At 48.6% G+C, this 25,962-nt stretch overlaps 14 protein-coding genes across 14 annotated transcripts; 5 read left to right on the top strand and 9 right to left on the bottom strand.

The window, feature by feature from the left end:
* Positions 1 to 17: 17 nt before the first annotated feature.
* Bathy03g00770 (predicted protein) lies at positions 18 to 1,726 on the bottom strand (the record flags this gene model as incomplete). Its single annotated transcript, XM_007514058.1, has 2 exons — positions 18 to 1,295; positions 1,667 to 1,726. The coding sequence occupies 2 exons, from the start codon at positions 1,724 to 1,726 to the stop codon at positions 18 to 20; spliced, it is 1,338 nt and encodes a 445-aa protein (XP_007514120.1).
* Positions 1,727 to 2,210: 484 nt separating this feature from the next.
* Positions 2,211 to 3,569, top strand: Bathy03g00780 (predicted protein; the record flags this gene model as incomplete). Its single annotated transcript, XM_007513985.1, has 1 exon — positions 2,211 to 3,569. The coding sequence occupies one exon, from the start codon at positions 2,211 to 2,213 to the stop codon at positions 3,567 to 3,569; it is 1,359 nt and encodes a 452-aa protein (XP_007514047.1).
* A 173-nt stretch (positions 3,570 to 3,742) lies between these two features.
* Positions 3,743 to 4,127, bottom strand: Bathy03g00790 (H/ACA ribonucleoprotein complex subunit 3; the record flags this gene model as incomplete). Its single annotated transcript, XM_007514259.1, has 2 exons — positions 3,743 to 3,883; positions 4,074 to 4,127. 2 exons carry the CDS (start codon positions 4,125 to 4,127, stop codon positions 3,743 to 3,745), a joined length of 195 nt encoding a protein of 64 aa, XP_007514321.1.
* A 286-nt stretch (positions 4,128 to 4,413) lies between these two features.
* On the top strand, positions 4,414 to 4,752 carry Bathy03g00800 (predicted protein; the record flags this gene model as incomplete). The annotated part of the gene is made up of 1 exon (XM_007514277.1): positions 4,414 to 4,752. One exon carries the CDS (start codon positions 4,414 to 4,416, stop codon positions 4,750 to 4,752), a length of 339 nt encoding a protein of 112 aa, XP_007514339.1.
* Positions 4,753 to 4,968: 216 nt separating this feature from the next.
* On the bottom strand, positions 4,969 to 6,288 carry Bathy03g00810 (AnkA; the record flags this gene model as incomplete). The annotated part of the gene is made up of 1 exon (XM_007514096.1): positions 4,969 to 6,288. The coding sequence occupies one exon, from the start codon at positions 6,286 to 6,288 to the stop codon at positions 4,969 to 4,971; it is 1,320 nt and encodes a 439-aa protein (XP_007514158.1).
* A 645-nt stretch (positions 6,289 to 6,933) lies between these two features.
* Positions 6,934 to 7,986, top strand: Bathy03g00820 (unknown protein; the record flags this gene model as incomplete). The annotated part of the gene is made up of 1 exon (XM_007513838.1): positions 6,934 to 7,986. One exon carries the CDS (start codon positions 6,934 to 6,936, stop codon positions 7,984 to 7,986), a length of 1,053 nt encoding a protein of 350 aa, XP_007513900.1.
* Positions 7,987 to 8,048: 62 nt separating this feature from the next.
* Positions 8,049 to 10,706, bottom strand: Bathy03g00830 (unknown protein; the record flags this gene model as incomplete). The annotated part of the gene is made up of 1 exon (XM_007514349.1): positions 8,049 to 10,706. The coding sequence occupies one exon, from the start codon at positions 10,704 to 10,706 to the stop codon at positions 8,049 to 8,051; it is 2,658 nt and encodes an 885-aa protein (XP_007514411.1).
* Positions 10,707 to 11,104: 398 nt separating this feature from the next.
* Bathy03g00840 (predicted protein) lies at positions 11,105 to 12,988 on the top strand (the record flags this gene model as incomplete). The annotated part of the gene is made up of 1 exon (XM_007514268.1): positions 11,105 to 12,988. The coding sequence occupies one exon, from the start codon at positions 11,105 to 11,107 to the stop codon at positions 12,986 to 12,988; it is 1,884 nt and encodes a 627-aa protein (XP_007514330.1).
* Positions 12,989 to 13,086: 98 nt separating this feature from the next.
* Positions 13,087 to 14,736, bottom strand: Bathy03g00850 (predicted protein; the record flags this gene model as incomplete). The annotated part of the gene is made up of 1 exon (XM_007514345.1): positions 13,087 to 14,736. The coding sequence occupies one exon, from the start codon at positions 14,734 to 14,736 to the stop codon at positions 13,087 to 13,089; it is 1,650 nt and encodes a 549-aa protein (XP_007514407.1).
* A 394-nt stretch (positions 14,737 to 15,130) lies between these two features.
* Positions 15,131 to 15,497, top strand: Bathy03g00860 (predicted protein; the record flags this gene model as incomplete). Its single annotated transcript, XM_007514285.1, has 2 exons — positions 15,131 to 15,218; positions 15,379 to 15,497. 2 exons carry the CDS (start codon positions 15,131 to 15,133, stop codon positions 15,495 to 15,497), a joined length of 207 nt encoding a protein of 68 aa, XP_007514347.1.
* Positions 15,498 to 15,694: 197 nt separating this feature from the next.
* Bathy03g00870 (predicted protein) lies at positions 15,695 to 17,806 on the bottom strand (the record flags this gene model as incomplete). The annotated part of the gene is made up of 2 exons (XM_007514152.1): positions 15,695 to 17,470; positions 17,714 to 17,806. 2 exons carry the CDS (start codon positions 17,804 to 17,806, stop codon positions 15,695 to 15,697), a joined length of 1,869 nt encoding a protein of 622 aa, XP_007514214.1.
* A 365-nt stretch (positions 17,807 to 18,171) lies between these two features.
* On the bottom strand, positions 18,172 to 23,211 carry Bathy03g00880 (predicted protein; the record flags this gene model as incomplete). Its single annotated transcript, XM_007514010.1, has 1 exon — positions 18,172 to 23,211. One exon carries the CDS (start codon positions 23,209 to 23,211, stop codon positions 18,172 to 18,174), a length of 5,040 nt encoding a protein of 1,679 aa, XP_007514072.1.
* Positions 23,212 to 23,781: 570 nt separating this feature from the next.
* Bathy03g00890 (predicted protein) lies at positions 23,782 to 24,165 on the bottom strand (the record flags this gene model as incomplete). The annotated part of the gene is made up of 1 exon (XM_007513979.1): positions 23,782 to 24,165. One exon carries the CDS (start codon positions 24,163 to 24,165, stop codon positions 23,782 to 23,784), a length of 384 nt encoding a protein of 127 aa, XP_007514041.1.
* Positions 24,166 to 24,694: 529 nt separating this feature from the next.
* On the bottom strand, positions 24,695 to 25,762 carry Bathy03g00900 (hypothetical protein CHLNCDRAFT_57495; the record flags this gene model as incomplete). The annotated part of the gene is made up of 1 exon (XM_007514389.1): positions 24,695 to 25,762. The coding sequence occupies one exon, from the start codon at positions 25,760 to 25,762 to the stop codon at positions 24,695 to 24,697; it is 1,068 nt and encodes a 355-aa protein (XP_007514451.1).
* Between the last annotated feature and the right edge of the window lie 200 nt (positions 25,763 to 25,962).

Here is a 25,962-nt window from a genome sequence, read left to right on the forward strand (position 1 = left end):
ATTATTCTTACTAAATTTTACGTGCCCCAATCGGCGTCATCGTCGTCGTCGTCAACGTCGTTATTGTTGTTGTCCCACTTCGGCTTTTGCTGTTGCGTTTGCTTCTTCGGTTGCGAGTTGGATAAAGAATTGCTTGAAATTGAGTTCATGGACGATTTTGACGCGTTATTGGAACTCATTCCTTGTTGTTGTTGTGGTTGTTTTGACGCCGGTTTCCATTCGTCCTCTTCGTCCTCTTCGTCGCCTCCGGCGTTGTCTCCCCATTCGTCGTCGTTACCAAACCCGACAAATCTCGAGTTTGGACTTTTCGGTGGGCGCAAATCGACGTACCCTTCCGGTCTCGGAAACGCGTTGCCGCTCGAATCGTCCGCCCCGAGCGTTTTCGGAATATCCGAAGCTAAGCTCGACACCCCAGTTGCTACTGAACTCAGCGCCGAGGAAAACCAACTACCCGCTTTATTCGCGGCTTGCTTGGCGCTTTCCATGGACTCTTGATCCGCCGCGCGCGAAGCCGCTTCTTTCGCTTTTTGCGCAGCCGATAACGTCGTATCCGCCAACGACTTCGTCACCGAACTCAAACCGTTCCACATGCTTCCTAAGACGTCGTCGTTCGCGCTGCTCTTACTTCTCCCCGGAGGCGGTTGCGATCCGAAACCGACGAATTTCCCGCCTTGGCTCGGCGCGATACCTTCCGGTTTCGCCGCGTTTCTCGCCTGTTGCTGCGCGAAAAAAGCTTCTTTTCTCGACGCCGACGCTTCCATTTCCGCCATGGAGTACTCCGATCTATTGCTATTATTATTATTATTATTATTACTAACACCGCCGCTTCCCCCTTTTTGTAAGTTATTCTGGCTCGATCGACTTCCCATTCCCGTCGTCCCTTTCGAACTCCCCAGCGTTTGTCCGTTCTCGAACCCGGTTCGTTGATGCGCCGGCGTTTCCCCGGTATTTTGCTTCAAACCTTTCGGAATATTCGCCGGTTCCGCGTACTTCCCTCCATCCGCTTCCACTCTGATTTTCTCTCTAAACGCCTCCGCGGCAGCCGAGTCGTATTTCAAGTGTATCGGCGCGTCTTTCGGAACGCCGTGTTTCGCCAAGAACTGATTCACTTTCGCGTTCCCTCCGAGTTGCATCTTCTTCAATTGCGTCGCGTTCCACGAGTCCATCCCGACCGAGCGAACGAACGATAAGTGCACCCCCAACGAGCGATGAACGCCGGAACATTCTAAACATATAAACGACCCGAACGAGACCGAGGCCCACTGTGGATTTTTCGTCGAGCAGTCCACGCACGTCTGTTTGGTAAGGTGTGTGTCAAAACAGGTCTCAAAAGGTCAGAACAGGTGTGATCGCAAAAACGACTTTTACGTGAACGAGTGGTAAACAACGACGAGAGATTCGGTGACGACGAGAGAAGAAAGCACGACAGAAGAAGCAAGAATCGTTTTTGTCGTCCTCTCGTTCGTGGAAAATAGAACAATACTAAAGAGAGAGAAAGATTCGTCGCGCTTTATAATGTTTCGGATTGGATCCACAAACACCCTCCTCAGATAAGGAGTCACTTCGTTTAAAGGAACAGAATCTTTCGCGGACTTTGCGCGCGCTTCTTTTATCAGAGAGAAAGAAAAGAGAGAAAACACAACCACACAAACAATTAAACACGCACCCCGTTCCCGTTTTTCCCTTGTAACTCTCTCAAGATTGCCGCCGCTTCTGGGCTCGCCATTTGATGTGTTGAGAGACAAAGTTTTCTGTGTTTTTTTTCTCTGCAAAAAGTGGTGCTTTTGCGGTTCAAGTGTTTTTGGTTGAAGGACTCTCTCGTTCTCTCAAGTTCTTTCTCTCTCTTTTTCTCTCTCGTTCGTTCTCTCTCTCTCTCTTGTTGCTTCTTTCTTTCTTTCTTTTTCGTTCGTGTTGTCTGTTCTTCCTGACACCAAGAAAAAAAAAACGCACGAGAAAAAGTGCTTCTCTGTCTTTGCCACAATATTGGAATATTTTCTCAACTGTTCTTGTCTCTCATCAGTGAACGCAACAACCTGAACACGCGTTTTGCGCGCTGGTGGTGCTGCGCGTGATACTAAAATACTAACACTAATAGTAATATAATTATAACCGCACGAAACGAGTGCATGCGCGCGCGAGAGAGATATAACTCAGTCGCTTTGAGACGGCATTACTAAATTAAAATCACATTGGTGAAAGTTCGATTTACGATGAAATCTTCTTCTTTATCGATAAAGCAACCGACGACGAGAGCCGCCGGTACTGTCGTCGTCTCCGATGAAAAAGAAGAAGAAGAAGAAGAACTCGTAACAACGCCCACGCGAGGAAAAAGATTTTTCCATCGACGCTCGAGCGAAGATGGCGGTGAAAACACGAAATCATCCTTTCGCGATCGCTTCACTTCGTTGAGTCGAACGAGCGAGGATGGTAACGAGAGCGAATACAGCGGATTTGGTAGCGAAAGAGGAAAGCATCATCATCATCGTCCCAAGACGAAAGAGAGCGGGAAATACGCGGAACCGAACGAGGAAGAACGAAAACGAATGGAATATTTAAAAGAGCAATTGGTGAAACACGAGATGATATTGCCAAAAACGATGACGATACCGGAGTTGGGCGGCGAGGAGAGGACGCTTCTGAGATTCGTTCGAGCGAGGACGAAAGGGAAGGAGTTGGCGTGGGAAATGTTACGGAACACACTGAAATGGAGGAAAAAATGGCACGTGGACGAGTGCTTAGAGCGGTCGTTCTTAGAGAACGAGAAGCTGTACGATATAGTGTGCTCGCAAAACTCTTTTTACGTCGGTCACGGGAAGTTTGGACACCCGATTTATTTCGACAACGTGACGAATATGCCTTGGAAGCAAATACTGAGCGAATTCGACGACGTGGACACGTTTCTTCGGACTCAAATCCAAACAATGGAGTGGCAGCAAGAGTTCGTGTTTAAGCCAGCGTCAGAGAGAGTCGGGTATCCCATCACGCAAGTGATTAACATTTGGAACTTGCGAGGCATGACTTTGGGCTTATTCACGAGCGAAATCAAAGCGGTGACGAAAAAAGCCATGCAGTTATCCCAGGACAACTACCCGGAAAGTCTCTACCAATCTTACATCATCAACGCTCCCACCATATTCACCGTCATCTGGTCCATTATTAAACTCTTCCTAGATGTGAAAACGAGGAATAAAGTCCACATCATGGGTCACGGCAAACACGTCTTTGACCAACTGCAGAAAAAACTCGGCCCGAACTCCTTACTCACCGCGGAGATGGTCCAATCGAAATTCAAAGACATCGGCGTCGTCGAGCGGAAGCTCGGATTTGAATCCGCGCACAAGAAGTCCCAAGATTACATCCGAAAAAAGTTACGCGAGAAAAACCAACCGTTCTATCCCTCTCACTCCGTTCTCGAGAAGCGAAAAGAAGAGCTGGAACAATTCGACGAGGAGGAGTTCTTCGACGCGAGCGACGAGCACTGGTGGACGAAAAGCGAGAAGGAAATCAAGGAGAAATGTTTTAGCTGTTTTAGTTGCTTCACTAAGAAGCGAGTTAATGAGTTGCCTTAAGAAGCGAGCGCGTGGAGGAATGACCGACCGAACGAGTGTTTGAATCTCGTTGTATACTACTAGTTTAAATCATAAATAAAATTACCGTTGTGGTGTGTGTTGTTACATTCTTCTAGGTTTCCTTCTCTCTCTCCTCCCTCGAAATTCAATCGCGAATTCATATTTTACTACTCTTAAAACTGCTTCTCCGGTTGCTGCGTGAGAAGTAACCCGAACCGTTTTTTGCACGCGACTCTCTGTTTCGAGAACTTATCGTCCGGCGAGAATCTCGCCGGGTGCGCCGACAACGTCGGTTTCCCATCCGGACCCGTTTTCTGTTCATTAAGTAGAGGGAAAAGAAAGAGGGCGGCGGGAGGTGAATTTCGTGACGATGAATTCTCGATCGAAATTAAAATGTTATTCCGCTGTGTGTTCCAACAGAGAGAGAAAAAAAGACGAGACAAAACCGAGCTTTTGCGACTCATACTCACAGAGAGAACGATGCGACATATAAAGTTTTCGTACCTTGAGCGTGTACACGCGCTTCCCGTCCTCGTTCAGGTAGTACATGAGATACATGATGATGATGTGATGGAAAAAAAAAACAGAATTTCAGCAGAGCAGAGTTTTGTGCGAAAATTTTGTGCCAAAAAAGTGGGCTGTCGTCAAATGAGACACATGTTCTTCATTTTTTTATTTGTGTGTTGCGTGAGAAATCAATGTGTTTTGTTGAGTTGCACAAAATGTTTACGACGACGACTCAGAGAATAAGAAGAACGAGATAGGGATGATGTCCTTATTGCGACCAACAAAAAATGCGAGACGCGAAATGCTGTGTTTTATGCGCTTTCGTCGATGTCGCGCGATGAGTACGTCTTCAGAATCGATACCACCACACCCGGCGGAGTTCCTTCTCAACCAGCCTCTGAAACTGTACCGAGATTGTTTACGACTGGCGGATTATTTAGCGCACAAACAATCCGTCCCGAGATTTGCCCTGAGAGAACAAGTGAGACACGTTTGGAGGAAGAATCAGTGCTTGATCGATGCAGAGGAGATTCAAAAAGCACGAGAAGCCGCGCTGAGAGGTCTGAGCAACAGCATGATGCACTTCGCGACGGAGAATTTAGACAACCCGAAAGGGAATCAGAGAAGCGCTTTTCTAGAAGACGAGGAAGAAGAAGAAGAAGAAGAGAAGAAATAGGTCACATAGAAGACGAATAATAGAAACGAATAGATGTGAATACAAAGAATAGAGAAGAAGCGAAAGTTAGTGCATTATCATCATCATCGTCATCGGTATCGTCGTCGTCGCGTATTCGACGAACGAATACGTTTCGTAACTTGGCGGAATTTATATATTTTACAGTCAGTTTTAAAAACCCATCATAATAGAGTGTTGTTCTCGGGGTTGTTAATATTATAATCCACCAGCCGTTTCTATCCGCGCCGCGTCTTTGAATAACTTCTCGTTCTCCTCCCCTGCTTCGTGCGTTGGACTGAACGCGACTTCCGTGTGTTTGCCTTCGATATCCGCAAACGCGTTGGTCGGGATTTGCAAGTTGCCCATCTTCTCTCTTCGGCTTTCGCTCTCTTTTTCCGCTTTTCGCAAGACTTTGGATAAGTCGTCGTAGCCTTTCTTCGCGGCAACTTTTTTTGGCGTGCGGCCTTTGATATCGACCAAGGAGGCATCCGCACCTGCTTTGACTAAAATGGAGACGGCGTCTTCGTACCCGGCGCCGGCGGCGACGTGCAACGCGGTTTGCCCGGAACTGTCGACGAAATCAATCGCGTCGTCAAATCTCGAGCTCTGCGTATCCGCCGTGCTACTCATTTCCTCCTGTATTCTTCTAAACTGTTTTAAGATGATTTGTAAACTCTCGATTCGACCTTTCTTTGCGGCGGAGTGTAAACACGTGGCGCCTTTGCGGTTGCGCGCGAACGCGTCGATTTTGCTCTCTTTGAACAGTTTCGTCAACGCCTGAGCGTGACCACCTCGAGCGGCGTAATGTAACGGTTTCTCGTCGTTTTCGTTGCACCCAACGTTCGGGTCGGCGTTGAACTTTAACAAAGTGCGCATGCAATCCACTCTGCCTTTACTCGAAGCCTCTAACAAAGGCGTCCATCCGAGTTGGTCGTACTCGTCCTTCACTTTGTCTTCGGTGATGACTTCGTTCGCGTCGCCCCCGAGTTCTAACAACGCTCTCAACTCCGACGGATCGTCCACGCGCACCACGTCTAAAATCGGGTGCACATCTTTCTTCAACTTTTGGAGTCTTTTCTTGCGAAACTTATCCTTTGGTTCGCAATCCATCCCAAAGTCCTCCACCGGTTCCTTCTCCTTTTCGTCTTCGGAGGATCCCTCGTCGTCGCTGGTGTCTTCATCGCTCCCGCTCGAATCCGAATCCGAGTTGTTCTTTTTCTTCTTCTTCTTCTTCATCTCTTTCTTCTTCGGCGGAGGAGGATCATTCCACGCGAAACTCTTCTTCTCGCCTGGATTTTCCACCCCTAAACCTTTCATCTTCGTCTCGAGCGAGGCGTCGCCATGCACCGGATCGACGTCGTACCCGCCCCCGGACTTCATGGCGCCGATAGCGGTGAGGAATTTCCCGTCTTTATCCATCGTGTTTGGATGCGTGTGACTCCCGTCTTTCTTCGCCTGGTTCCAATCCGGTGCCGGTGGTCGATTATGTTCTTGCATTTTTTTCGCGTTTTGTATCGCCAACTCTTTCTCCGTCATAGTTTTCCCGTACTCGGTGCCGGTGATTTTCTGGTACGCCGAGGCTGCCGCGGAATTGACCGTGTCTTTGATGTCTGAAAATTTCGATTTGTTGTCCTCGTCGTTTCTGCCTGGGATCTGTTTTTAATTTATTATTATAAAAGCCGTGAGTATTAGAACACGAGGATGCGTTGTGGTCGGAAGTTTTAAACAACGCAGTATAGAAGGACTACGCGCGAATCGCACACGAATGAAACAAAAAGGAATGAATGAAAGAAAGAGAGAGAGAGAGAGAGAATTGGATGCCCCGATTTCTTACAACAAAACAACGCAGAACGACGAAGAAAGACGACGACAAAATATATAGAAAAAACACGCCCCGCGAAACAAAACAAACTTAGCCTCTTCTTATTCGTACCTTCGCGGAGTCCCCGACCTTTTCGTATTGGCCCATTCCAAACATTATTATTATTCTTCTTGTTTTATTAGGAGTAGTAGTAATTTAATAATAAAGAGTCAAAACACCAACAAAATTTGTGCAATGTGACGAGTGATTTTTTCGAGGAGCTGCTCTTTGAGGAATTTTTGTGTAAAAATACAAGAAAAGAAAAAAAATCACGAGACCAAAAAGAGCGGAGAAAAGTTCGTTATTTTATAAAAGATATCATGGATGCTACTGAAGCACATCGTGAAGAAGAAGAAGACCAAGAAGACCAAGAAGATGTGATGCTGTTCTTTGGACGACGAGCGACTCCGGGCAAGTGCAAGACGAGACTGGCGAAAGATTTGATGAGGATTTTGATGGTGAACGAGGAGGAGGAGGAGGAGGAAGAAAGAAGGAGAAAGGGTGAAACGATGGCGGCGAGATTGTACGAGTTTTGCACGGAGAGAGTTTTGAGAGGATTTTTGTTGGGGAGAGAAGAGATGATTCGTGGTACAAATGTGTGTGCGCCTACGCCTCGTCGTCGTTATCGCGACGGGGTGATGAAGAAGCGTCTCCGGTTGGTGTTTTACGTCGCCGAAAAGGAGGAGGTTGAGAAAGTGCGAGAGTGGTTGGAGAAGAAAAATCTTCTTTTCTTTGGAGACGAGGACAAAGACGACAAAGAAGAAGAAGAAGAAGTAGGAGTCGTCTCCTTAAGGAGGAGGAGGAAAATAGAAATCGAAGTCAAAGCGCAGGATGAGAGCACGAACGATTTAGGATTGAGAATGATACGCGCCATAAACGACGAGATCTCTTCTTATGCGAGTAGGAGTCCAGAAGATGTAGGTGAAAGGAGTCGCCGCGTCTTTCACGTGGTCGGGACGGATTATCCGGACGCCTCGTGGGAACGGTTAGAAGAGAGCACGAAGAAGATGCGAGCATCGAAACCTCTGAAGAATGACGCTCCGAAAATAGGTTTCGGGAAAGCCGAAGATGGCGGGTTTTGGCACCTGTCGACGACGTGTAGACTTAGCGAGAGTTTGTTCGGGAGCGAGGAGGAGAAATTGGTTCGGTGGAGCACGAATCACACGTTAGAAGACGCCAAAAATGCGGCAAGGAAAGTTGGGATGGTCCCACACGTGGAAGATTCGTACGATCCTTTGTACGATATAGATACTTTAGAAGATGTTAGAAATTGGATGATTGCGACGACGACGAATAGGAAGGAGGAGAAGTCGAGCGAAGTAGAAGAGGACGAGTTTACGAAACTTGTCGGGGAAGTTGTTTGTATGCGTTGATATGAATTCAAAGTTCGGCACATAGAATGGCAGCATAATAATATACAAATCTACTACTGAGTCTAATTCGCTTTCCCTCGCAAATCTAAAAGTGATTTCACGCCAAATACTTTTTCAATACCCTTCTCGAACGCGTCCACGGAAATTTTCGGCGGCTTTGGAAACCATTTTTTATTCACGAGACGTTTGACTCTCGGAAACTGGTCTTGTCGTCGCGCCATGACGCTCAAAGCAACCAAGGAAAGCGCGCCTAGCAAGCAAAAGAACGCAAAGTTAATCACGCCTGATACCGCGCGTAAGGGGAAATATAAAAGATACCTCCAAAACTCTAAATCTTCGCGCTCGCCACCGATGGGAACAGTCACCATGATTTTCGGTTCCGAACGCCATCCGCCGTGGACGTTCGCGCCGTTCCCGGGCGAAAGCTTCATGATTTTAGAAGTCAAACCAATCTCGACTTTCCTGTGAGGCTCGTGCGCTTTCAAAGTGATGCTATAAGTTGGTCCGCACTTGATGTTATCGTTGTGAAAACTAACGTCGCGGTCTAAATCGTCGTCGTCGACGAAACAATCCTCCGACGTTGGTTCTTGGTTGACTCGTATGACGAACGCGTTACTGGTTCGAATGGCGGTTCGGATATCAAACCCAGATTCCTCGGTTATTTCTTGATCGAATTCGCACAAGACGGTGAAATATCTAGACGGATAGATCGGATACGCCGACGACGATCCTTTTGCCGGTTTCTTCAATCGCAACCACCCGACGGCTTGGCCTTTGGGATATCTCAAAGGATCCGCATCTTCCTTTTCTCTCCGTTTTATACGATCCGCGAGGTGTTTCTCTCGAGGCGTCAACGCCGATACTCGTCTCACGCGCGATGCGAAGGAATCCACGACAAATAACGAGCCGCCTAAAGGCGCTAAGGCAATGTCGTTCGGCGCACCAAGACACGCTCGGAATCCGTACCCGTCCGGGAAAGTATTTTTGATGCCAAAACCCATGGATGTGGACGCTAACTGACTGGCTATCTTACATCCATCGTTGGTGACAAGCGTGGAGACTCGTGTTGCTTCGATGCGGTAATGCGCGGAATGATCCGTCCATTTCGTGGTGGTGGTAGAGGCGGCGGATGAAGCGCTTTCCTCTTGCACTTTAGATAAACTCACGACCCGAATAGTTTGTCCGTGTAACTCTGAAACGAATAGATACAACCCGTCCGGGTGAACAGAAATCCCTACCGGGTGGTCAAACGCGCACTCGTCTAATTCTAAGCTCTTCGTACTCCATTGGTTCTTTCCGGTGCCGGTGTATCGTCGATTACTGTTCCCGTACCCGATGTTCGCGCTACTTCCGGATCGATGACAATCGATCGTTTTCGATTTCCCGTTACCGGCAATCGTGTACGTTTCCCCGGTAGCTATGACTACGGCACGAATGCGATTATTCCTCGTATCCGCGACATACAAAATCTTCCCGTCCGGCGAAGGCGCGATCCCGCTCGGTTCGTTAAATAAAACTTTCGATTTGTCTTCGCTGTCTCGAAATCCACCTTTGGAGTAACTGTTCACGTTCCCTTTGTGCGAAAAGTTCTCGTCGTTGGTGTCGTCCCCGCCTTCCCCGGTGATCCATTCCTCGGTCAACTCGTACTCGGAGGATCCTTTGTTGTGGTTGCTCACCAACGCGAAAACTGCGTTTCGCTTTTTACACGCAAAGTATACGCCCTTTAATTTATGCGTCGACACGTCAGCATGGACCGCGATGCCGCTCACGTCTCTCACACCTAACCCGTTCTGGAGCACTTTAGTTGTCTCTAACGTTGCCGCCACGTATTCGTTGTTACTACTACTACCACCACTATCACTACCACTACCGTCGCTATTCTTTCTAGTCCCGAAATAATTCCTCTCTCGATTATTCCGAGCGATTTGCTCCTCGGATAAATCTCTCGTGTTTGCTTCGTACAACGTGCCTCGGTGTCCCGCTACGCGGTAGATGCTCTCGTCGAGTTTATCCACGATAAATATCGTCTGCCCATCCGAAGTCGCGGTAATCGGTCCCGGAATTCGAATGATTTCGTTATTATATCTACTGTTTTTCTTCCCATTCTTCTTCTTTTGCGTTTGTTCTCTTTCTTCTTCGTCTCTCTCCCCGACAAACTTGAATTCTATCGTCCTCACCGCGTGTTTCGTCATTTTCGCGATATCAATCGCTCTCACTTTCCTATTCTTCCCATCAATCACGAAAACCTTATCCTCCGTCGCCGCTACGTACAACGGACCTGAAAATCTCGACACCGCGCCGTAACCGTCCGCGTATCCCGCGTGACACGACCCTCCGATCGTCGTCACGTCTCCCGGCACCTCGTCCTCTATCTTCGCCGCTCGATTCCAAGCGTACGGTTTCACTTTCCCGTTACACGTTATCCCACCGTGTATCAGCGCGTTTTGTGCCGTCGCGGACGATTTTAACGACGCGTCCGACTCGAAATCCAAATCGAACCGTTCTTCCCGCCTGTTCAAATACTTATACCTGTCCGGCGGCGGAGGAGACGAAGGAGGCGTTTTGGAGGACACAGACGAAGATCCGAAACGTTGTTTCCTCGCTCCTCTCGTCGTGCTCGCCGCTGTTTCTTTTCCTCCTCCTCGTTCCGCGTTCGCGAACAACAACATCGCGCAACTTTTACTGCCTTTTTTCGTCGTCCAAGAAGACGTCGTCACCATCGTCGAGAAGAGGAACACAAAGACAAAGAAACTCCTCCTCCTCTTCGTCGTAAAACTCAACATCGTTGCACTCGTCATCATCGTCTCATCAACACCCCGTCGTCGTCGTCGCGAAAGCGTCGTTTTTTCTCCTGAAACTCTCTCCCTCTCTCTCTCTTTCGCCTCGTGGTCGTCGTCTCTTCTTCTCAGACAGAGGAATTAAAGGAAACGGAGCGGAGACAAAAGTCTTGTTTAAAGTCTTCGTGTACTCATCATCGTTTCTCTGCGTGCGTTTTGGGTGTCTTTGTAGTGCGGAGTTTTCTCCATAAAAAGAACAGAACTTAAGACGCGCGAGAAGAAGGAAACGATGCGCAACTGCTCGTGACGCTCTTTCTCGTCTCTCTCTCTCTCTTATTAAAATGGGCGGTGGGAGCAACAACGCGAAGAAGAACGACAAAAGTCGCTCGTCGAGGAGCACACAACAACGCGTTGCTTCGAAAAAGGATTTGGACACGTTTCGGGAGATTTGTCAACTCGCGAGAATAGATTTCGAGAGGCACCGAGAGACGTTTTCCACCTCTTCGTTGAAGAAATCGAGACGAGAGAAATTGCTGGACATTTACGCGGACGTGGAACATTTAATGAACGCGAAACGAGTCAAAGAGGCGGAGAAACCGAAGATTTTGTTGAGGAAGAAGTGTTTGCAATATTTCTACGGCGGGTTGGAAGAGGAAGGAAGGGGTGGAGGCGAAGAAAAGGAAAAGGAAAAGGAGGAGGAGGAAAACAGGAATGAGGAAACGTTTGAAGACAGAGAGAAGAAAGTATCGATGGAGTTGAAAAGAGCGAGAGTGAAGAAACCGAGCCGGTTTGATCAAAGCGAAATGGGCGCTTTGGTTGAAGCGGCGGGGGGCGGGACGACGAAGGTCGCGCCGCCGCCGCCGCCGCCGGCCTTGGTTGGAGTTCCGCATGGACTACCTTCTTTTCACATGCAACAACAACAACAACAACAACAACAACAACAAATGATGATGATGATGCCACCGTATCAGATGCAGCAGCAGCAGCAGCAACTTTTTTATGGTCAACAACATCTGCAGCAACAACAATATCAGCATCAGGCGATTGGAATGAGCGGGTATCAAATGCCGCCGCCGGTTCTCACGAGGCAACCGCTCGGGATGCCACCGATGAGCGTCATAAGCGGTCAAGCGCAGTACCCGTCACCACCGCCGCCGTTGCAGCAGTTTCAGGAACAACAGCCGTTGCGGTTTGGCGTGCCCTCTGCGTTAGAAAGTAGATTGACCCCCGGTGATAGTAATAGAAAGAGAGACCGCGGAGGTATAGCGATGGATGACGATTTGTACTCGAAACAAAACAAGAAGAAACGCGAGCAGAGATTTAATAATAACGAGCATTACGGGGAAGAGATTGAGCGACCGAAGTCGGTCACGCGGACAGATTCACCTCGAGGAGAAGTGACCATGGCTGAATTGAAAACCGGGAACAAACGCGCGGTGGGAACGAATCAGTCCCTGACAAAAGCGTACATGCGCCTGACCTCAGATCCAAAAGCTTCGGATATTCGCCCTCCGGCGGTTTTAAAAAAAGCCTTGGCGTTAGTAGAAGAAAAATGGAAGAGTCGAGAATGGACGTACGATCAGTTAAAAGAGCAATTAAAGTCAATCAGACAGGATTTAACCGTGCAGCACGCGAAGGGCCCTTTGGCGGTTTCCGCGTACGAGACGCACGCGAGAGTTGCTCTAGAGCACGACGATTTAGCCGAGTATAACCAGTGTCAAACGGTTCTTAAAACGTTGCACGAACGGTACATCAATGAAGAGAAGTTTAAAGACTCGCGAGGTGAGTTTGCGGCATATAGATTACTCTACGCGTTGATCGCGGACGAAACGGCCAAGAATGGTCGCCAACTTTTCACGGAGATGATTGATTTGACCGAAGAGAACATCGAGCACGACTTTGTGAAACATGCCTTAGAAGCTATTGTTTCAGTGAAAGGCTCAGATATTGTCAAATTTTTCAAGCTTCGGAAAATAGCACCGAATTATAATTGGAACCTTATGCAAAAGCACGCGAATCGATTGCGCGGGCACGCGTTGTTGGCGGTGTGTTCCAGTCACCGCCCAACGATTCCGGTTTCATTCTTTACGACGACGTTAGGTTTTGAGAACGAAGAAGAAACGATGGAGTACTTAAAGAGCGACGAAATCAAAGCCGTACTTATCGAGAAAAAAGGCGAAACTCCGCTGGTGGATTGTAAAAACACGCAGACGGCTCTGTTGTGACATGTATATTTTTAACGCACGCATACACACAAACAAACACATACACACACACACACACACACACAGTTTCCCTTTTTATTCGTGTATCTCTCTTTCACTTAGGCGTCGCTGGTGATGAACACAGTCGCACCAGCGATGACGAGCGCGATGATGAGAAATGGTAAACAAAAGCTCAAACCACGCCTCGCTCGCTTACTTAATTGGAATTTCCCTCTTCTCTTCTTTTCTTCTTCTTCTTCTTCTTCTCCTCTTCCTCCTCCCTTTCCTATTTCGTCGTCTTTTGATGAAGTCCCGGTAACCCACTTTTCGACGGTGTGACACTCGCGCCAACTCAGTGCCGTCACCGCGATGGCTAAAAACATATCCACGCCGTAGTGCGTTTGATCCAGCGCTTCTTTACACGACGCGTGTAATACGGCTAAAAATACGACGAAACTACCCAGAGATATACCGTGCGTTGCTAAGCACAAGAAGCCAGACATGTATATGACACCGTGTCCGGAGAAGATCAAATCGTTGCACCCACCAGTTCCCCGAATTCGACTCGATCCGTATTCAATTAAATGCCAACCGTCTTCGTATTGCATCGGCGCGTCCGAAAATTGACGGTTGTAACACCCGGGCTTTGGATTTGGTACCACGGTAAGCATGAATGACACCACGCGAATGGCGCGCGCTAACGCAATCGTCGCGCACGTTCGAGCTGCAATCCCAAAAACACTTCTTGAGCTACTACTACTATTAATACTACTACTAATATTGATGCCGCTTGCAATTTGCTCTTCCGCCGGCGAGAAAGCGGCGTTAGGTGATTTGTCCTCAAACCTTCCCGCGCGTTTTTCTCCGCGCTCTTCGTCTCTACTGTTACTACGACTATTATCATGACCGTTCAACGGTCGCTCGTCCCTCGAGAGCGTTTTTTGATGATCGGTGTTCTTCTTAAAAAGCATCCTACCCAAACCTTCGCCTTCGCCGCCGAGCGTCGGTCCCAACACGCCTAAAATTACCCACGCGCCAAAATGCAAAGTCGTCCATCCGGGAAACGTACCACAAAACAATTCCTTCAAAGCTCTCGACGTCTCGCACCCGCGACGTAACCACTGATACAAATTATCTTGCAACGACGTGTACACAAACTTATTCTCGTCCAAATGCGTAATCAACGCCACGCACACGTTTTCCGCCAACAATTGCGCGACGACCAACGCCGCGAACAAAAGCATCTTCATCGCCGGATATACCTCCCGTTCCCAGTTATACAAAGACATGGATAACAAAACCACTAAACTTACGATCGTTGTCACCATATAATCTAAAATCCTCGTCCCGGAAACTTCCACGGACGCTCTCAGTATCGGCGGAAACGCGGTCAATAAAGTCAACGCGGTCAAAGTCCGTCTCCTCTCCGCGCGGAAGTACCTCGCGATTTTTTTCGGCACTGAATGCGAGAGCGATTCTTCCCTTACGTTCTTCCCTCTTCCGTCCTCCTCCTTTTCTTCCTCCTCCTCTTCCGATGCGCTTCTCGCCGTTCCTCCTCCGCTCTTGAAATGTCTCACTAACGACCACGAGTTTCTCGCCGTCGTCTGGACAATCTTATTCAACCTCTCTCTGAAAGAGTTTCGACCTCTTCCTCCTCTGTCCTCCAAATCCTCCTCCTCCTGTTTCAGAACGACGACTTCTTCTTCTTCATCATCATCGTTGGTGTCGAAAGACGACAGCTCTCCTCCTCTTCCTCCTGCCATCATCATCTCTGTATCCACAGTTTTATTCTTATGGAGCAAAAAGCGCTTAAAATTTTGTATCTAAAAAGTGCTTTTTTGATCAAAATTTGACCCGAAAATTCTTTGTCTTTTTTCTTCACTCGCAAAAGAAGCAAAAATAATAAAAATATGTTTACGATCAATTTAGTATCATCATCGGCGGCAGCGTCGACGAGCAAAACCTCCTCCTCCTCCTCCTCCTCCTCCTCCTCCTTCTCTTCCAAGAGAGTGCGGTTATTCTCAAATTTTGAGAGAAGGAGAGGAGAGGGTTTCAAAGTTCGCGCGGAACCGGCGAAACCGAAATTGAAGAAAGCGGTACGTTTTACAGTTGTTGTTGTTGTTGTGTCCAATTATTATAGATTACTCACATGTTTATTTATGTATGCAGGAGGAATTCACGGCTGGTGGAGGCGGCGCGAGAGGCTACTGCGACGTCGAAGAGATTAAGAACGCGATTAAAGAGTGCGAAGGTACGTTTTGATTTAAATCCAGAAGAGAGAAAGAAGAATATGCGATCTTCATTTCTTTTCATCATCTTACAAGAAGCATCCGAGTCACCATTATTGCCCTCTTTATGCGAAGACTGACGACAGAACTTTTACTGACATTTTTAATACTAATAATAAACAGGATTGGAAGGCAAAAAGTTAGAAGCCTGTTACGCGCAGTACGGGTGCGATATTAACATCGTGACCGATCACTACGCGAAAGTTGCCGGGGTGGAGAAGAAAAGCCAAGACGAGAAGTAGACATCCGTTTTGACGAAGCGCTACCGAAACGCGTCGTTGTACGTTGTGAAATCGAATTTAAAATAAGAATGTATATACTGCACGACCGTGATAAAAATATTATATAGTAATGTGTTTCTAGTGGTAGTTATTTTTCTCTCTCTCTTTCGCGCCGCCGTCCTCTCTTCACCCGAGAGAGAGTTTGCTGCTTCCCTCGTTTACTTGAAGAAGCACATTTTCCCTTGATCCATCACCACTCTATAAGCGTACCTCTCTTGGACGAGCGTTTTGGCTAATTTTTGATCCTCTTCGCTATCTCCCGGAATGGCGGTGATGTGACCGTATCCTTGCGAGCGGAACCAATCGAGAGGGATGGACGGTTGACCGTAAACATCCAATCGAGCACACAAACCAGAACGCAAGAGCATTAAAGTGGTGATAAAGTTGTGCGTCGGCTCGCCTTCGTAGCCCCAGTTGGAAATACCTCGTCCTAAACCTTCGTCGTTGGCCAAGATGGAGTGGATGGTTTTACCCGCCGCTTTGGCCATCAAATACGAAGCCGCGTCCAATCGAACGGTCGTTTCCGTGATCGGTTCGGTGAGTTTCGTGAATTTGCAAAACTTAGAATCAGGCGCGCAGTACACCAACGTGTCGTGGACGTCAATGACCGAGGCAAATCGAGAAACAGTCGCGTCAAATCGTTGCCCGCTTGGGTCATACTCCGCGTCGCTGGTTAACGCACACGAACCGAGTTCGCCAGATTTGCCCATCGCCGGTAACTTGGACGAGTTCAACATCGTTCTCGGGTTGCTGTGCAACGTGGAGAGTCTCGCGGAGACTTCCGTGAGTTCTTCTGGGGACACGTCCGGATTGATAACGGCTTCGGCGTCCGCTCTTAAGGCGGCAGCCAACTGTAAAGCCGCTGCATCCGCGCACTCGGCGTTGGCAAACTGACACGCGATGTCGAAGAGCGACAGCTTCGCGACTTCAAACATGACTCTTTGTTCCGTGTCCGCTTGGTCGATATCGTCGGCGTTTTCAGACATACCCTCGACGAGTAACGGGTTCGTTTCCGGCCCAGCGTATCGTTCGCGACCGAACGAGGCTGACGCTAACGGAACGTTTTGCACCGAAGTCGCCGTTAAGGGCGTGCCAGTGATTCTCCCTCCTGCTTTCTTTTGCTTCCCAAGCAAGCTTCGCGCGCGTCTCTTTTCGCCTTCGTCGGAAGACGCACCCGCAATCGTCTCGGCGTCTTCTTGCCCAACTTCCAACTTGGTCTCGTCTTCCGTTTGTTCTTCGTCGGAAATCGTAACGCCTTCTTCGGCAGCCAATTCTGCCTCTTCCTCTTTCTCCTCGATAATCTCTTCCTTCAACTCCTCCACGGCGTCTTTCAAATCTTCCTTCGCGTCTTGCAACTCTTCCTTCGCGTCTTCGTGTTCCGCTTGCTGCTCTTCCGTGTGTTGCACTTTATCCGTGTGCGCGGCAGTTGTTCCGGCCGGTTTCGTGTAAAAAGCGTCGTCGTATCGATCGTGAAGCTCTAATCCTGGAATCACGCCGCTCGGCGCGACGCCCGGTCTAATGCACACCTCGGGCACGCCCAACGCCGCCCATCTGGCCATAGAATCCATATTCGATCTCGATGGCACCGCTTCAGCCGCATCGTTATTCAAACCCATTTCTGCCGCTTCCTCTGCCGCCTCCTCTTGCGCTTCTTCCGCTTCTTCCGCCGCAATCTCTTCTCGATCCTCCTCGGACATCGTCTCCGACGGCGCCAACTCTTCCGAAACGTCCACCGCGTCGCCGCCGCTACTATCAACATCGAAATCACCGCCATTGCTACTCCATCCACCTAATCCAAACTTCCTCGACGCTTGGTTCGACAATTTTTGCCCGGACGGATGGCCAATCGCAAACACCGCGATGGCGACGAGCACTAATATCGAAAAGATTATCGCCCCTGGGGAGGCAGATCCGCTCGAGCGAGAGGATTTTTGCTATAAAAGAAAAGAAAAGTGTCGTCGCGTCAGTTGATGTGCGAATGGTAAAATACAGAAAGGCTTTCAGATCATCGATCCGTGATGCTTTAAGTGCGGAAAAGGTACGTGAGAGAGAGAGAAAGAAACTCTGGAATTCGTCACCCGATCGTATCCGAAAAGGCAATCAATCAATCAAAAAGCTCAACAAAAGTGACGAAGAGAGAGAGTTTAGAGAAAAAAAGAAATCAAACGACGACGTACCATTCGCTTCTCTCTCAATCGCTCCTCGTTCGCCTGCCTCACTTTCTCGCTCTCGGCGCGAATCGTATCCGCGTTGGAAGAGCGATGCTGCATGTTTTTTGTTTGTTTTTTCTTTCCCAAAGAGGTGTTTCGAAACAACCAAAAAGTAACGAAGAAAAGAGAAGGAAAACGATGGATGGCTGAAAATGAGCAATTGAAGAAGACCGGTCGTTTTAGGGTGCGTTCGAGAATGAAAAAATACGCGAGGAAGACTAGCAGCGAGTCTTCTTCTTTTATGACATATAACGCGCCCGCCCGGGGAAGTGTTGCATCGAATAATAATATGAATATGTATAATATAATAAATAACTGAATAAATACGGATTCTTTTCGGTGTTCTCGATCGACTTTCGTATGTATATGTGTGAAGGAGAATGCACCAGGTCATGAGAGTCGAAGACGAAGTGAACGCCGCCGCTTTAGGCGGCTTCGGCCGCGAGAGGCTTCAAAGAAGAAGCTTTCTCGTCGTTGTCTTCAGTGGTTGACGTGCCTTTTTGCGTCGTTTGCACATCAGTTCTTTTCAACGATTTTAAAAACATCGATTGGGATTTCCAAAACGACGGTTCGTCCGGGTCTTTTTTCTCGCGAGCGAAAGGCTTTTCTCCGGCTTTGGCCGACGCAGATATGGCGTAGGCTAAAGTGACGAGAGAAAAGATGACCAAACCGGCACCGACACCGCTAGATTCAGTGTTCGTGAACGCTTGTGGGTTAGCAAAGACGGCAGTCGTAACAGCCAACCAGGAGATGACGGTACCTATGGCCAACGAGAATTGGCGGTTATGCAACGGTTGAGCGTACGGTTTGACGTATAATGCCAAACAGAAAGCGACGCCGCAGAGCATTTGCGCCATGGCGATTTGACACGCCGATGCGAATTCAGAAGAGACGTCGTAGCCGGAATTCGGATCGCCGCGCAAGTTTCTTTCAGTAGCAAACACTGGAATGGCGGCTAAAAAGAACTTGGTCGCCAACAAAACGAGCTCCCATCCTTCGCATCCCGGGCGATTGGATTTGTACATGAAACCGTACGTCGAACGCAAGGAATCGGATTCCGATAATTTCCCGGTCGGACGTCGTTTCAATAACTTCCATGCAAGAAACAACGGTAGACCGAACGGATAAATAATCATCGCGAGATACGCGGACGATCGGTAGGCGTTGAACGTCGCACCTTCGGCTTCGATTTTATAATCCACGCGTAAGAACGTTCCAACGTCCAGAGTTCTGGAGTTGAAGAGCTGCAAGACGGTTTTGGTGACGCCAGCGTAGGTTAAAACGAGCATCCAAACGCAGTTACGCTTACATTTACCTTGGAATTCGATTAATATCTCGTCGTTGATATTCAAACCGAGGAATGTATTCCTATTCATCTTCCTAATCACACCGGCGGTGTTAAAGGCGACGAAAGTAAGCATCAAGATGATCGGCGGCACGGTCAAAGCTCCAATGTATGACACGTAAAACGTGTTTGAGGCGTTCGAACATCCCGGCGCTAACGCATCCAAGTTTAAGTTGGTCACGTCGAGTATTCCCAACGTTCTCTTCATAGGCGAAGGCCATTTGACGTCGTAGGAGTACAACAAACCGAGCGTTTGAAAGACGTAAATGACGCACGTGGCGAGTACCGTTCCGGCTGCTTCCTGGAGCGGTTTCTTGAAAATGTAAATTATAAACCCGATCAAGGCTAAAATTCCGATAACTGGAATAGCATCTGTAATGGGTTTTGATTGGCACTTCAAACACTTGCCGCCTAACTTTCGGAAACCTTCTTTGCACAACGCGCACACCGGCCCTTCGTAGGCGTCCTCGCATGCGACGTTGCCAGTCGAGTTAGTCGCTTTGCACGCTTCCGCACCCATGGGGCACTGGAAGATGTACTCGGACAAGTCATTTGAGCGCCACCAACCTTCAAGTGAGGAGATATCGCTCCCACCGCGGCAATCGCCACCTTCAGGACACGGCTTGCATTGTATTCCATCCAGATTGAACGTTCGATCTTCGCAATAACTGCATATTCTCGCAGATTTTTCGCCGTTCTCTAAGTTCATCCAATTAGGCTGGTACCCGGGAAGACAGTTTAAGATTTGCGCGTTCAATATCAACTCGTCGCCGATTTGAACATCGTTCTCGCGTTTGCATAAAAATGATACGCGGTATACGTCACCGAGCTCGCCCCGAAATGTCACCTTGTCAAAGGTTGAAACGCCTTTCTGAGAATTTTCAGAGAGTTCGCCGGAAACGACCAAAGGAGAGTGATTTTTCAAAAATTCGAGCCTTCCAAGGTCTCCAGCGTAATCCGTGATAGCGATGTCGTCCAATTCGTGCGAAGCAGTAGATATTGTACACGTTGATGACGCTGGTTCAGAAACCGCGACATGCCCGTAATAGTCCACGAGTTCAACCGAGAACGATTTGGCAACTTCACCCGATCCGACGCCTTTTGAGAGCTCGGCTAAGACATGCGCCGGTGCTTGAACTTTCAACGCCTCCGTTGCGTAATCTTCTGGATGAAAGGTTGGCAAGTTGCTGCAGCTTTCGCACGTAAACTCGACGTTCGGCGAAGACGCTCGCGTCCAGTAGACGCTCGGGCCAGATTCCGCCACGTTCGAACGAAAAATCAACTGTGATAAAGTATTCATCGTAGTTGGTGTTATCGAAGCTTTCGCAAAGTTGGCGTCGAAATAAACGCCGCCGCCTACTTTGGAGGCTACGTTACTGTCGAGAGTCAGAGACGCGAGCTCGAAATCGAGTGCCGAGTCAGCACCGCTTTCTTCCGACGGCGGCGCGATGGAAATCGCACCACCATTAGTAGCTTCGTTTTTCGACATGACACTTCCGTTTTCTACTCGAAACGCGATTGCAGAGCTCGCAATAGCACCTCCAAATCCATCACTGGCGACGTTTTCAGCCATGATCGTTGCGTCGAGCTTCAAAGATGCCACGTTGTCTACGGCGCGAATACCTCCACCGTGTGTAGCGGCGACGTTTTTAGAGAAGATGGCATCCTTAGCTGTGACGATACCAACGCTCGCGTAAATGCCGCCTCCAGCGCCGCGCTTTTCGCCAGGACCGTGACATCCAAAGGCTGTATTTTCGAGAAGTGTCGCGCCTTCTCGAACGGTAACGATCGCGCCTTCGGAATACAAAGACACAGACGGGGTGGAACCAGAAGCAGAGCTCGTCGTCGCGGCATCACTGGAAGACAACACAAAGATTGCACCGCCGTCGATGGCCGCATTCTTCGTCATAACGGTGTTTTGGGAGATTTCCAAGTTGGTCGCGCCTTGAGATACGGAAGAGACGTCGTATACTCCGACGACGGCGAACGCGCCCCCACCAGCGCCGCGAACTCTCGGGCATACCGTTTCGTTGCTTCCGCCAGCAGTGTTCCCGGAAAATACCGCGGCGGTCACAGTAGTCTTACACGATGACTCGAGGTAAACACCGCCACCATATGAAGAAGCGACATTTTCAACAAATTTCGAAGCCGAATTAATGGTGATGTCCGCGCCGACGCACGACACGCCACCACCATTTTTGGCGGTATTTTTATAGACGGTCGTTTCAGACGAAAGGGTTACTGACGCTGACGGTTCAGCATGAATGGCACCACCGAGATTTTGGGCAACGTTTCCGGCCAAAGTTGTCTGCGCGGACGTGACAATTGTTGACGCCGTCTTGGCGTTGATGGCGCCTCCGTTGACTTTCGCGACGTTTTTCGTAAACATGCAGGAATCAAACGTGAGTAAAATTGCTTGTGGCCACGCCATGACTCCCGCACCGTAATCTGCTTCGTTTTCAGTAAAGGTAACGCCGGTAAACGTTCCTTTAGCGCCTGAATAAACGAGAAGACCACCACCGTAACTTTCGGCATTTGCCGTTGGCGTATTCTTGGAAATCGTGCCATCCACAAACTCGGCGTCACCACCATTAAAGATACCAATGCCGGATCCGTAACTCGCCGAATTCCCGGAAACCTTCGCGTTTATAAACTTTGGCTTGCAATTGTTCCCGATGAAAATACCAGCCGCGAAAAATGCTGAATTGTTTTCAATGACGGCGTTGGTGAAAACGCCGCTGGAAGATTCGTCGACGTTCAAACCACCACCTTTTCCAGAAACATCCAGAGAGCAACCTTTCACGGTCAAATCGTTCGCGATGACATTCGAGTTCGTTTCGATGTAAATACCACCGCCTCGATTGGCGTTCCCGGTTCGGTCGTTACCTCCCGAACAGTTTTGCACGACGACGTTATCAAACTTGGGAGAGGCGCTCACAACGTGAATACCACCACCCAAATTCTCTGCCAGGGAGTCTTTCACGACAACATCAGAGAGCTGAACGCGCTCAGAAGTCGCCGAGTTTGCGATTTTTAATCCGCCGCCGGTTTCGCTGCGACCGTTTTGAATAGTCACGCCAGAAATGGTGACTGCATCGTCGTCGCCGGAAATCGTGGCAAAATGGTTCTCGTATCCGCAGTCGATTGTAGTTGAATCGGGCAACCCAGTGAGAGAAGAAATCTCTACTGGTCCAAGAGACGTTATCGAAAGACCGCACGAACTCGAAGCGAACGTTCCGGGAAGCAACGACACTTTCTTGCTCACAGCGTTTCTGAACAAGGTCGACGCCAACGTTGCCGCCAACGACGCGCACGGAGACGTGAACGTACCGCACGACGTAGAAACATCAGATGAAGTCGCCGAGGCAAACATCTCAACAATCGGATTTCCGGCGAGAACCGGGACGTATTTAGCCGACGCGAAATTCGGAGAGACTGTTTTTGTACCAGTACCATCGATCACGACGGCGTGTACTAGAAAAACAATGACACTTCCCAAACTGGACGCGGTTTGCTCCATATCCGACAAGTCGACTGAGGTAGATAAAGCGCCGCCAAAAGCGACACTACTATTTAACGTCGATGAGATGCCATAATATGGCCACGTGTATCGAATGGGCATCTTATCAGCACCAGGAATGTAAGGCGTGACCGAATATAAGGAAACGGTCTCGTCCTTGTACTTCTCGCTCGCCGCCCAATGTACGGAGTACGACGTCGAAGACGTTTTCACCGCGTACGCGTACGCTGGAGCTTTCAAAACATCTTGCGCACCAAATGACGATTGCTCTGCCAGCGCTTGCACGCAAACAGAATCCGTCGACGCGTCGTGCTTCGCGATGCCATTCGCTAACATCGCGCCTTCCAAAGCGCTCGCGTACGCCGAAATATCCACCGTCTCCACGCCATCGCAGAAACACCCGGCGTCGTTCCAGGTGTTCAACAAAGCTTTACACGTGTTTGACGTCGGACTGGCACACGCGCTCACGTCTGGCATCGACAAACACGTCGAGACGCTCGGAACGTTATTCGTCGTTTCTTCGGCGCGCGCAAAGGCACCCCAAAAAGTAACAACGAGCAAGGAAAAGAAAAACATTCTTCTTTTCGAAAGGATCGTCATCGTCTTCATCCGCGCGCACGAACACCCAACGACCGAACAGAAGAAAGAAGATAACAGGAAACAAACTTAAACTCTCACGCGATTGATAAACCGTACGCGAACGCGCTTAACCGTACCACCGATCGAGTCAATTCAATAACAATCGCCAACGAGATCAGAATTAAATACGCCGACACGAACAAAAATAAATACAAAGAGCGCGCTTGGAGAGAAAACAAATCTCTCGAAAATAAAAACACTCTTTCTTGGTCTCGCTTAGTATTCGTCGTTGTTATACTCTGCGTCGTCGCAACTACTCCTGCGCTTTTCCGCGAAGAGTAGGAGTTCGTGATGATACTTGTTGTTGTTAACAAAAAGAAATGCGTTTTTTTTTTGTTTTTCAGAAATTTTAGCGTTTTTTTGTTTTTTCTCTCGAGCTCTCGTACATATAGAAGGAAAGAGCAGAGTAGAGAGCAAAGAGAGAGTACTTGACGTAACATAGTGTGCACAAATGATAATATTGATTTTGACTACTTATAATAAAGGTTCTAGGCGCAGAGCAGTTTGCTCCTCCTCGGTCGAGCAGTTTGCTTAAAGCAAAGAGAAGGAACCGACAGCAAGCGCGGCGAAGCCCAACGCGTGCCCGAGAGACCCCCACGCCATGACGTCAATCAACGTAAAGCCGCTCGGGTCGTTCGTCGTGTTCAAAAACGAAGCCTCTTCTGCTTTCACGTCGCCGGCGGCGTAGTGCGTCTCGCCGTTTTGCGTCGGCAAACCCGCTTTCGCGATTTCAGCTCTTTGATACGGCATGAAGACGAATCGTCCGAGCGAGAGCATCAACGCGTTCGCGCCGGAGATGGCCAAGTTCACGTCCGAGAAGGCTCTGGTTTGGACTTTCACCCCTCGAGAGGTGGATCGCGTTTGCGATTTGACTTTGCTGTTTATATTTTTTAACGGTACGTAGAAGATACCCATTCAAGACGAACGTGGAGAGAAAGATGAAGAGACGTGATAAAGAAGAAGAGCGTTGTGAAGTTGTGAGTAAACAAAGCGCAATTTTATTCGCGGATGGGATGTGTTGGGAGGACCGTATCCCCACCTTTTCCACTTGAGAATCGGACGGAGATCGCGCGCTTTATAAATAATATATTTTAAACTCAGAAGAAGAGAATAAAGAGACAGAGACCACGCGCGAATGAACAACGAACAAAGGAACAGAGTAAAACGAACCTGGAGAAAGTCGCGGTGGTGCGCATCGGCAAGGCGGTTTGCAAAGCGAACGACATGATGTGACTTTACAAAGGTTTTCTGTGTGTTGATATGAGGAGGAAAGCAGTTGCGGGGTGAAGAAGATACGGTTTTAAAAACAGAGATGTTTAGGGTTAATTTATCGATTTTGGTCTTCTTTATTGATGTTCCTTGGCCTCCTCTTCTACATCGCTTTTGCGGCGTGGTCGGCTACATTTTTTTTCGCCACTTATTGCGATGATGATGATGATTCGTATTACGATTGATTCTCCTGCTCTTCTTCGTCTTCGTTCTCTTCTTCGGTGGTGCCTTTTTGGTGGTGATGACAGGTGAACGCGAAAAAGTTTGGTCTGGCTCCGTATTTCGTCTCGTCGTATTTCTCGAATTTCTTCAACGCCGCTCGATTGATTTCGCACCCGGCTTTGACGAACGCCTTCTCCCACTTTTCGCGAGGCCAGACGGTGAGGTGCACAATCGCCGGTTTCTTCGGATCTTTAGGGTCTAGACCACTCCTTCGTAAACTGATGGTGACAAACACGTCTTTTTTCGCGATTCGTACCAACTCTTTGACGCTTTGTTCGGCTAAATGCGTCGGCACGTGTTCTAAGACTTCGCTCGAGAAGACGACGTCGAACCGCTTGTCCTCGAAGCGACTCAAATCATTTAAAACACCCGTTTCTACCACTCCTTCTTTCGCTAATTCCTTGCACGACGTCTTCGTTACGTCGGATATTTCAATCCCTCTGACTATTTTCCCCGCGCTTCTCAACGCTCTCATCGTCCCGCACGTCCCCGCGCCGCCGTCGAACCACGTTCGCGACTCTGGATACGCCTCCAAAACCGTTCTCAGAAAGCCTTTCAAGAGAGGATAGGCTGGTTTATTCTCGATCGCGTTTTTCAAGTACACGTCGTAAAACTTCTTATCCGGTTTATTATTATTATTGCTATTGCTACTACTACTACTACTCGACGCAACCCACCCTCTCCGGTGCGCGCTTTGCGTTCGTCCTCCTCCACCTTTTTTCCCGTGCCCGTCGATGTACTTCATCGCGTCTTCTTCGCCGGCTAAGAACTTTGGTAATACTTTCTTGTTGTTTCCATCTCTCGCCTCGTCGTCTTGGCCTGAGAGTTGTTGCAAGTGCTGTTCCATGTCGTTGCTGGAATGATGATGAATTTGCACTCTCTGTCGACTCGTATCATCATCTGCGGAATAGTAATGCGATTTAATCTCCACGATTAAAGGTATCGACAGGAATAAAAGACAGAGAAGTCTCAGTTTTTGCCTGCGCTGCTGCTTGAACAACGAGTGCGAAGGCGGAGGCATTTCACAAACAAATGAGGAAAAGAGAGTGAGAGGAGGATTTTTCAATAGTTGTTGTACACGCTCGTCTAGCGAGAGCTCAATCGGACAATCTGTTGTAAACAAAAGCTATGCAAGGATACCGCGATCGTCGTTCTCTTTCTTTCTTTCTTTCTTTCTAGAGTATGTAGTATTAGTTTAGTAGTACACTTTGTTTTTTCTTC

The sequence above is a fragment of the Bathycoccus prasinos genome (genome assembly GCF_002220235.1).
Source record: "Bathycoccus prasinos genomic : Chromosome_3".
Lineage (NCBI taxonomy): Eukaryota > Viridiplantae > Chlorophyta > Mamiellophyceae > Mamiellales > Bathycoccaceae > Bathycoccus > Bathycoccus prasinos.